The following is an 11267-nucleotide window of genomic DNA, read 5'->3' on the forward strand; positions in this document are numbered from 1 at the left end:
AAGGATTAAATTGATATGGATTGAAATTCAATTTAAAAGTTTGTCGTTAGCCAATAAATTGTTATATGCATGGGACGGAATTCGAACTTACATACTTATTTACATACTTATTTAAACGGACTAATAAGTTAACCATCTATTTTAATTATGATTAATTTTAGAGTAATGCTACATATACAACAAAATTAACTAAATACATGTTAGAATACAAATACACATTGAAAATGAATTAAACCACACATGTATTTATACACAAATATATTGGTAACTGATTTTAATAACTGATTTTGGTATACAAATAATATTTTTATTAATTTTATATTTATTAATTTTTATTATATCAATTTTTTTTTAAAACAAAAGAAGTAAATAAGTTAGACCGCTAACTCACACCAATTGACAAGCAGGGTTTTTGGTGAGCTTGGGCGGAATGAGTAGCCGCCTTGACACTTTTACTTATGAGTGCAACAAAGTTTCTTCAAATATACAACTATCTAAAATGTATATTAAAAATTTAAAATATAAGATATATATTAAAAATAAATTAAACAATATATATAAATTAATTTAAGTAATACATCACATTTTTTTAAAGCATATCATGTAAAAAAAAGTGGCAAATGCAGTTAATATATTTCTCACTGGTACTTGTTTTCTCAAGCTGATTAGGAAGCCTTTGTTACTAATTAACTTCAAATATTATTCTAAAACATCATCCTCATCATCAATTCACTACATATTATGAAAGCAACAAAAATTCTCGAAAGCAAAGAAAACAGACACACGTTTTATTATTGGTGAACTAGTACAAATGACTGAGATAGAAATAAATTATCTGAGTTAAAGATAAAGTCACCAATAATAATATTATTAAAGGGATAGCTAGGTAGGAGGAAGCATAAGCAGAAAATTAAAGGAGGAGTGTGGGTAGTAAGATTTGTTATGTTTTGAATGAACATTCATCGTAACTTACGTAGGCGTTATTTATTGTAACAGGCACAACACCATATTGTGGAACCAATGTTACCTCGACATTATCTTCATCATCAGCTTCCAAATCATCCAACAAATCCGTTATCCCAATGATGAATTTGGCCGTTGTGTCCTTGGCATTTGGAGCATGGGAAACATTCACAAAGCTTCCAGCGAATTCCCTGTCCTTGGGTGTGGCCTGCGTCGGATCTCCCTTCCAAAACACCAACACATCAAACTTCACATCTTTGCTCTTATCAAACGCAACTTCAAACACCAGACTCTCCTCTCTCTCCGCCTTCTCCTCCTTACTCCTCGACTTAAACTGCCTCTTAACAGCAAAGCTCGTAATGGAGTTCAACACCAAGGGCAGGTTCGGAGGGTTCAGCGGCGTGGGAGTCAGTGCTGCCCTTTGAGCTTTGTTGGTGGCGGGTTTTGGCTTCGCATTCTGCCATGGAATGGGAACATCCATGTATGTATACCTCAGCTTACTCTGGTCAAGGCATTGTTCGGACGTGACTCGTACAAGGTTCTTATTCTCATCATAGAACAGAAAACTTGACTTCAAATAATCTGTATCGCTTAAATCAACTCCACCAAACTTTTCCTTCCATATAGTCCAGAGGCGGTCCACGTTGGAATGGTGGCAGTAGAAGATCGGATCTCTTCCAGAAGAATAGAAGGACCCCATGTCCTCGCCATTGGGATCGGTTGGATCACCGGTCCATGAATGACACGTGTTGTGGAGAGTCTCCAATGAGCCAGCAGCTGAAGAGACACCGCCTCCAGCTTGGAAAGATGAGCCAAAGAAGCATGCTGGCCCCTTCACGTCGGCAATACACTTGTAAACCTTGGCATAATTCTTCTCCACTTCACCGCTAGTGTCAACGCCCCTCCTGTTCCAGTCCAAGTCAACGAGAACAGGTGGCTGATGGTTGGCATTCCTCTTAGCATCAAAGAGCGACGATCTTCTGTCGGTGAAGATGGCAGGGATGTCCATGCCGTCGGGATGATCCCAGTTCCAGAAGGGAAGAGCGAAGGTGGGGTCTTTGATCAAGCTGCCCAGGATTCTCTCGTAGAAATAAAGGTACCAGCGATGGAAAGGAGCGAAAAGCCAGTTGAAGTGGACTTTGACTTGTGGGGGAAGAGTAGAATCCAAGGCATAGGAGTCATGGCAATAAGCGCAATGGATGTTGGCTTGTTGCGTGAAGCTGCGAGGATCATCGTCAGGGAGGGCTCTCATCAGCCTAATAGCTTCCTTGTACTTGGCTAGTTCGTCACCGGTAACCAGATGAGCCGGTTTTCTAACCCTTAACGGCTGGTTACTGGGGAACACAAAGTCGCTGATATTTGTTGCTTTTGGAGGGCAGCAAGGGATGGGTTTCGCACCTGCCGGTAGGTTAGGCCGCCCGCAAGAATTCTGATCGGTAACCACCGGATTAGCCACGGCGAAAGGGTTGTAGGTGAAAGAAGCAGCGGCGCCAAGGCCTCCAAGGCCAATCAGGACATCCCTCCTGTTTCCTTTTGAAATAATGTTGTCATCACCGCCATTGCATGACACTCTGGAAATGTGGCGTTTTGATTTAGGGTAGCGGTGTCTCTTGGTTTGAAGTGGAAATGAGGAAGTGGCTGCAGAGACATTGGTGGTGGTGGACAGGAAAGAGAGAGGGGTTGAGATGGAAGCCATGATGGTAACTAGTGGCATTCACGTGGTTTTGGTAGTGCAAGAGTGAAAGATAGTTGCTATTCTTATAACGATAATCATCACTACTACCCACGCTGTGTAATGATTTCGTGGACCAATAATAAAGGATGTCGATTACTTGTTATTTTTTATTATATTTTAACATGTTTTTTTAAAGAGTAATGCATTAATATTGTCAGCAACATTATAATAAATTATTCGGTTAATCTTATATACAGCTTATTAAAGATGATTTTTATTGACTTGAATTTAAAATGATTTTTTAAAACTAATATTATATAATTAATCAAATTTATTATTTTTATTAATAATTATTAAATTTTAAATTTTAAATTTTAATAATATTAATTTTAAAATATTAATAAAAAATATTTATATTAACTTTTTCTCTAAATAAATTTTAAATATTCTTATTTTTAAAAATTTTTAATATTGATTTTTTAGCTACCATATTAACTGTATAATACTAGTTTTCGAAATTTTTTTCTACTCTCTTTTTAATTTTAGTGAGGAGTAGGTGAACATTCTCGAGATTGGAACTTTGTTTGTACTTTTTATTTGGTGAAGGTAGTGGACCATTCCCTTGTTTCTTAGTTCTACACTTCTACTTCTATGACACTTATCGAATAAATGAAATTCCATGTGGACCACGTGCATGATTTGTAATATTTTTCTTAGTAATTCCAGGGAATCGCCTTTTTATTTTATTTATAAGTCAATATCAATCAATTTTTGTAAATTTTTAATTATTTTAAATCATAAATTTCTAATTTTGTAAAAAATTAAAATTTTTTAAATAAAAAATGATCTAATATTATTAGTTAAAATTTGCTTGTTTATACTTTTTTTTAATTAAGTATAAAAATACATGATTCAATATTTTACTCTAAAATTAAATTAAATTTTAGAATAAAAAATAATTTTAAACAAATGACAACAAAATTAACTCCTTAATTAATCGTATCATATTATTTTTTAATAACCTAATCTTATTATATTTTAAACATTATATATATATACATATTTAAAATTTTAATAGGATATTGATTATTAAAATAATTAATAATCGAAATATATAATATAAAATTAATTAAAAATAAAAAAAATAATCAGTTTCTTTCAAAAATATTTAAATTTTAACAAACGGATAAATTAAATCAAACTCTGAAATCCAGTACTCGAGTGAATTTCTCTCTACAAAAAGTCATCAACTGCCCTAACACGTGAAACTTGCAATACAAAAAGTCATCAGCTGCCCAGGGAAAACAGACCTCTCTCCACGTATATAGCAGCCAATATTTATTTTCTACGGATGTGAAGGATAAATATTTAGATTTTGATAGGAGGAGGGCTGGACCAGTAAAATTTGTGATATATAATCATTAATTAGTCATCATATATATTTTTAATGGTGGGAGATGATATCCAATGGTGTAGGATTATCCATTTTTCTTTTGATGGTTAATTGCTGACCAAATTTTAATAAAATTGCTGGCTCCTAGATTTTCTCTTTTGATAGAGATTTAGGTAAAGTCGATACTTAATAATTATTAAATAATATTTTAGTTAAATATATTAAATTATTTAATAATTTTAAATTATTAATTTTGTATAAAAATAATTGTACGTAACTTTTAATATTTAGATCTAGTAATAAAATAGTATTTGTTTAAGTGAATAAATATTTTAATTTTTTTAATATATTCAATGTATTTGAAATTTATAATTAATTAATTTTTTATTTAAACATTTATTTATAATATCTTTAAAGAGTACCTTTAAAATACTTGTCGGTAGATTTATTCCATTTTTTATTTTACAATAAAATAAAAATTTAGGTAAAGTTAACTTAATGTAAAATTGATAGTTAAAAAACGTTAAATAATTTGATTAATTTAACTAAATTTTTATCTAACAGTTTTTAATTATCAACTTTACGTGAAGTTGACTGCAGCTAAATTTATGAATTATCCCACTTATTGATATTTTTATTCAATAATTATATATTGCCACTAGCCACCACTGAAAGGCCACTCCTCAATAGAAAATTCTAACACTTTTTAAAATTGTGGAAGGCTATTACTTATATGATATTATTGTACCATTATATTGCAGCTTTTCTCTATCACGCTTGCTACATGCAAGATGCTTTTACTCAGGTCATATATATAATTTTTCTTTTTCAGATTTTATTCTAGATGAATACTCGAATAATGAAGACTCAATAATAATGGTGCTTATGTGAAGATGCTTTATTTTGATAATTAGATGAAAAATTATAAAATTTAATTTTAATATGTTAAAAAAATATTATTTTTATTTTAAATATATTAAAATAAATAAATTATACTTTTAAACAAAAAAATATTTTTGATATTTTCATTGAACTAATTGCCTTTATTCTAAACTACAGCCGCTAAAAGGCTCACCTACAGTAGCTTCGTAACGAACGAGTGACTAAAAATTTGTTTACAGATATTTTTTCTTTAATTTCCTCTATCATTAAATATCTCGCCTCATAAAATTGTAGTGTGTTTATTGTTTAATTATAAATCAATTTTTTTATTGTATGTTACATTTTTGTGCAAGAGTACAATAGAAAATAAAAATAAAAACAAAATTTAAACTTAGGTTCTTGGGAATACGAAATCTAGGACAATTTTGGACTTTGTAGGGCAACACTTTGTGAAGGTTTGGAACTTTGGATCCCCACAGTTACATACTCAGATCTAACCACCGGATTAGCGATGGCGAAAGGGTTGTGGGTGAAGGAAGCAGCGCACTAATTAATCCTCCTAGGCCAATCAGGGCATCACTCTATTATTAGAGATGATTAGAATGGAAGTCTATCGAAAATTAATATAGAGAACCGTCAAATAAATGAACGAAATTGTATAGGCAAATACGCAATGCCCTACCGTATTATTCATATGAATAGTATCATGTAGATGTATAAATAAATGTTTAAAAGATAATAAATATTAGTTTAAATCAATTTAAAATTATTTTATTTTATAATTATTAATTATTTTTGAAATAAATATATAAAATTATAGATATTAAACTAAATAAAATAATTATAAATTATTATTTCTCTAGCACTATTGATAAAATAAAATCAGACAACTGATTTAGTTTGTCTGGCCGAAAAATCAGTCATACACATCGTTCAGCTTTTCGCTAAATCATATGAGGAAGTAAAAAAAAAAATAATTCTCTCACCTATATATTAAAATTAGTTATTAAAATAAATTAAATAATATATATTTATATAAAATATATAATCATTAATTTTTATATATAAATAACATTTTTAATTTACGAAACCGACATAATATGGATACAGTAATATGTTTTTGCACACTTAAAAATGGAAATTTTTTTGGTGACATTTATATTAAAATTATTTGATGAGATCGTGGCTGTAATTTGTAAATTTGTAATTAATCAATTTTATTCTTCACATTTTTAACCTTTATTTACATTTCATAGTAGATGTTAAAAAATTAACGACTTTAACGGATTAAATAATACTATAGCATTATTGTCTTCTTATTCAAATAAAAAACCAAAAAAATTTATTATTTATGCTTCTATATTGTTAGAGAATCAATATAATCAATTTAGATCAATTAGTATCGTCTATATTTATATAGTATATTTGTATATTAATTGTAGGATTTTATGTCTTTATTACTATGATTCATTTAGCACCTATAAATACCTCTTGTATATTGTACCTCAGAATACAACTCAATAATACAATTTTCATATTATTCTCTTTGTCTCTTGTTTCTAACATGGTATCAAGAGTTTATGTCTTTTTTTTTTCAATGAATATTAGTTCATAGCCCCATTGTTTTTCCTTTCCGGCAGTGTTCTTTGGCCTCTTTTTTCGTTCTCTTTTCGACGCTTTGGTTCGTCACCCCATAACCCTCTTGTTCGTCTTGTCGCCGTGATTCCAACGCAACCAAAACCGCCGCCATCCGCCGCCAGACGCGCCTCCACGCGCCGCCGAAAGACGCTGCCACGACCAAGTTGATCTTCCTTCCAGATTCCACCTGTGCCTCTTTGCTCGCATTTTTCGATCTGTTTCCGACGCTTTGGTTCGTCACCTCCGGCATCATTGTGATCCTCGCTTCGTTAGCTTTCCAACGCCGCCGAGATCGCCGCCAGAAGCCCCCGGACGCGCCGCCACTTGCCGCTGGAAGTTCGCTGTCCACCTCCATTGTTCCTCCTCCAGAAGCTTCAGCAGCCGTTAGATCTCAGCGCTGATCGGACGTTCCACCCTCAGCCACATGTCGCCCGAAGCTTCTTGTTTGACCCGCGTGCCCCGGCCCGACCCGCGCGCGACCTGGACCGACCCGACTTTGACATGCGTACAGCTCCTGCCAGCGTGTCTCTCCTGCTCCTCTCCGGTGCCGCCACGTGTCTTCACTTCTCTGACGTGGCGGACAAGCGGGACCCTCCCTAAGGTTTTTTGGTGAGCTCTTTCCGATTCCGCGCCCTGTTTTTTCGTTTTCTGCCCCGAATTTGCAGTTTTCTTCTTTCTTTTGCTATTTCTTCTATTACTATGGAAAAACCGGATGTCTTTCAGTCTATCCCTGTTATCCTTAATGGCTCCAACTATGCCCATTAGGTTGAAGCTATGCGAGGATTTCTTAAAGGGCGAAAATTATGGCGATATGTGACTAGTGATATTGCCTGTCCTGTTAAGCCAACTGTGACTGACATATCCAAAGATGGTGCCTCCAAATCCAAGGAGGATGCTGAGAAGGAGAAGGACTATGCAGAGAAATTGGAAGATTGGGATAGTAAAAATCATCAGATTATCACTTGGTTCCGCAACACTTCTACTCCTGGCATTCATTTACAGTTTGGGCGTTTTGACACTGCTAAAGAGGGATGGGATCATTTGGCGAAACGTTACACTATCTCTGATCTCTCTCATCAGTACCAACTGCTTAAGGAACTTCATAGCCTTAAGCAAGAACGTGGCCAAGCAGTTTTTGATTTTCTTGCTCAGATGGAGATTACTTGGGATCAGTTGACCTCTTGTGAGCCTGCTCTTAAAGATCCCACTGATGCTAAGGCATATGAGGATTATCGGAACTGGACACGTCTCATCCAATTTTTGATGGCACTTACTGATGACTATGAGCCAGTCAGGGCTTCTCTTCTTCATCAGAATCCCTTGCCTATTCTTGAAGATGCTCTTCCTCGTCTCAAGTCTGAAGAAACGCGCTTGGGATTGCTTCGTTCTAAAAGTGAAACTGTCTTTGCTGCCATCGACAGAAAGGGCAAAATCTGTCGCAACTATAATCGGCCTGGGCATTCCTTCTCCGACTGTCCTTCTATTGAATGTCGTAAGTGCAAACAAAAAGGCCACATTGGCTCCAACTGCCGGAAACTGTTCTGCCATTATTGTAAGCTCTCGGGTCACTTGATTGCTACCTGTCCTACTCGACCACCACGCTCAGATCAGAACAAGCATCAACCTCGTCCCAACAACTCTCCACATGTGCCTGCCTCTATTGCTGCTGCTGCTACTGAGTCCACCTCTTCCACATCTCTCAACACACCTTCTGTCTCTCCATCAGATATTGAAACCCTTCTTAGGCAACTTCTCTCCTTTCCTGGTAATACCCCCGCTACTCTTTCCACCCCTCCAGATAATTTTAAATGGTATTTTGATTCTGGTTGTTTCAATCATATGTCTCCTTTGCGTCATCTTTTTTCGTCGTTGTCTCCCACTACAAATGCACCTTCTGTCAACACTGCTAATGGTTCCCTCTTGCATGCAACACATCACGGGGTTATTTCACAGTCCAATATTCATCTTTCTGATGCTTATTTTATTCCAAAATTGAATTTCAATCTTATCTCTGTCGGTCAGCTTGTTGAACTTAGTTTTGATGTCATTTTTTCAAATTCTGGTTGTCGTGTGCAGGATCGTCGGACGAAAAAGATCATCGGGACTGGATATAAGGTCGAACGCTTATTTGAGCTCAAGAACCTTCATGTTCCCTCTACAAATCTCTGTGCTGCTTCCTCTCCATCTACTCTTCACTTGTGGCACCGTCGTCTTGCCCATAGCTCCTTAGGCAAATTACGTTCTCTTATATCTACGGGTGTTTTAGGTCAAGTTCAAAATGAGTCTTTAGATTGCATTTCTTGTCGCACTGCAAAACAACCTGCCTTATCCTTTAATAATAATTCCTCTATTGCATGCTCTCCTTTTGATCTTATTCATTCTGATGTTTGGGGCCCCGCTCCCACCGCTTCTATGGGAGGGGCTCGATATTTTGTCGTCTTTATTGATGATTATTCTCGTTTTACTTGGGTCTATTTGATGACTAATCGTTGTGAGTTGCCTCAGATTTATATTAAATTTGCCACTATGGTTCGAACTCAGTTTTCAAAGGTCATTAAAATTTTCAGACGTGATAATGCTATGGAATATCGTGACTTCAAACTTTTAAATTTTCTCGCTGAACAGGGTACTTTGTCCGAGTTTTCTTGTTCTGGTACCTCTCAACAAAATGGGAGAGATGAGCGTAAACACCGTCATATTCTTGACTCTGTCCGTGCGATGCTTATTTCCTCTTCCGATCCTAAGCGTGCTTGGGGTGAAGCTGTCCTCACTGCTGTTCATGCTATCAATAGACTCCCTTCTTCTGTTCTTGGTAACACTACTCCCTTTGAGCGTCTTTATCGTACTTCTCCTGATTACAGTTCTCTCCGTGTTTTTAGTTGTGTCTGTTTTGTCCTTCTTCAGCCTCATGAACATAATAAGCTTGAACCTCGGGCTCGCATGTGTTGTTTTCTTGGTTATGCCTCTGAACATAAGGGTTATCGTTGTTGGGATCCTATCTCTCGCCGTATTCGTATATCTCGTCATGTTGTCTTTTGGGAGCATCACATATTCTCTAGTTTTTCCTCTTTTGAGTCCATTCCTTCTACTCCGTCACGATTTTTTACTAACCCAAATGTTGATCTCTTTCCTAGTGATGATACTACAGGGTCTACCCCAAGTCCACCCATCGAGGCTCCTGATCCTCCGCCTTCTCCATCTCCCGATGATTCCAGTCCGGACGGCGATACCACTCCTAGCGTCATGCCTCCTCCTCCCACTCGTTCTTCTAGGGTAAGGAATCCACCTCCTCATCTTCTTGATTATCATTGCTTTTCTACTATTCTTCATCAACATGAACCTAAGTCATTCAGAGAAGCCTCCACAAATCCAAATTAGCAACAAGCAATGCAGGAAGAAATACAGGCACTTGAAAAAGCACACACTTGGGATTTAGTTGATCCTCCTTCTGATCAGGAAGTTGTGGGCAGTAGATGGGTATACAAGATCAAGACTCGCTCTAATGGCTCTATTGACCGTTATAAGGCACGCTTGGTTGCTCAAGGTTGTACGCAAGAGTATGGTATTGATTATGAAGAGACTTTTGCTCCTGTTGCTCGCCTTACGTCTGTTAGAGCTCTCCTTGCCATTGCTGCGGTTAAGAGATGGTCTCTCAGTCAGATGGATGTGAAGAATGCATTTCTTAATGGGGATTTGAAAAAGAAAGTCTATATGAAACCACCTCCAGGATATCCTTGTCCTTCCAGTAAGGTTTGTCTCCTTCGCAAGGCACTTTATGGACTTAAGCAAGCTCCTCGTGAATAGTTTGACAAGTTCAGCACTACCATATGCAGTCTTGGTTTTATTTCTAGTCCTCATGAGAATGCGCTTTTCATTCGTAAAAGCGAACGTGGAGTTGTTCTTCTACTTTTGTATGTTGAGGACATAATCATTACTGGAGATGATGTTGATGGTATCTCTGATCTCAATGCCTCACTTCACCGTACCTTTGAGATGAAGGATCTTGGTTCTCTTAGCTATTTTCTTGGTCTCGAGGTCATCTCCACAGATGATGGCATTTATCTCTCTCAGGCTAAGTATGCTTCAGATCTTCTTGCTCGCGCTGGGATTACAGATAGTCGCACTGAGTCTACTCCTCTTGAGACTAATGTTCGATTTACCCCTATAGATGGCACTGTTTGGGATGATCCGACACTTTATCGCCAGTTAGTTGGAGGTCTCGTCTACTTGACTGTCACTCGACCAGACATTGCCTATCCAGTTCATGTCCTCAGCCAGTTCTTGTCAACTCCTCGTACTACTCACTATGCGGCAGTTCTTCGCATTCTTCGGTATGTCAAAAGCACTCTATTTCATGACATTTATTTTTCTGCCCATTCCTCTTTGACTCTTCACGCATACTCTGATGCTGATTGGGCTAGTAATCCCACTAATCATCGTTCTACTACTGGTTACTGTTTGTTTCTTGGCGATGCTCTCATCTCTTGGCGTGCTAAGAAGCAAACGTTCACTGCTCGCTCAAGCACAGAAGCTGAGTACCGTGCCTTCGCTGACACCACTGCTGAGGTTATCTCGGTTCGTTGGCTTCTTGGAGATCTGGGTACTCCTCAGTCGTCCCCTACTGATGTTTTTTGTGATAACCGCAGTGCTATTCAGATTGCCCATAATGATGTGTTTCATGAACGCACCAAACACATTGAGATTGATTGTCACTTT

General features: G+C 36.5%; 2 protein-coding genes across 2 annotated transcripts; one reads left to right on the forward strand and one right to left on the reverse strand.

Annotated features, from left to right (window-relative positions):
* Window positions 1–675: 675 nt before the first annotated feature.
* LOC107631017 (polyphenol oxidase A1, chloroplastic) lies at window positions 676–2762 on the reverse strand. The gene has a single exon (XM_016334322.2). The coding sequence runs from the start codon at window positions 2675–2677 to the stop codon at window positions 941–943; it is 1737 nt and encodes a 578-aa protein (XP_016189808.2). The 5' UTR covers window positions 2678–2762; the 3' UTR covers window positions 676–940.
* A 4563-nt stretch (window positions 2763–7325) lies between these two features.
* LOC148572483 (uncharacterized) lies at window positions 7326–9463 on the forward strand. Its single transcript, XM_088507534.1, has 3 exons — window positions 7326–9080; window positions 9177–9326; window positions 9431–9463. Exons 1-3 carry the CDS (start codon window positions 7326–7328, stop codon window positions 9461–9463), a joined length of 1938 nt encoding a protein of 645 aa, XP_088363660.1.
* The last annotated feature ends 1804 nt before the right edge of the window (window positions 9464–11267 follow it).

The sequence above is a fragment of the Arachis ipaensis genome, chromosome B3, assembly GCF_059453495.1.
Source record: "Arachis ipaensis isolate K30076 ecotype BB chromosome B3, ASM5945349v1, whole genome shotgun sequence".
In the NCBI taxonomy this organism is placed as follows: Eukaryota; Viridiplantae; Streptophyta; class Magnoliopsida; order Fabales; family Fabaceae; genus Arachis; species Arachis ipaensis.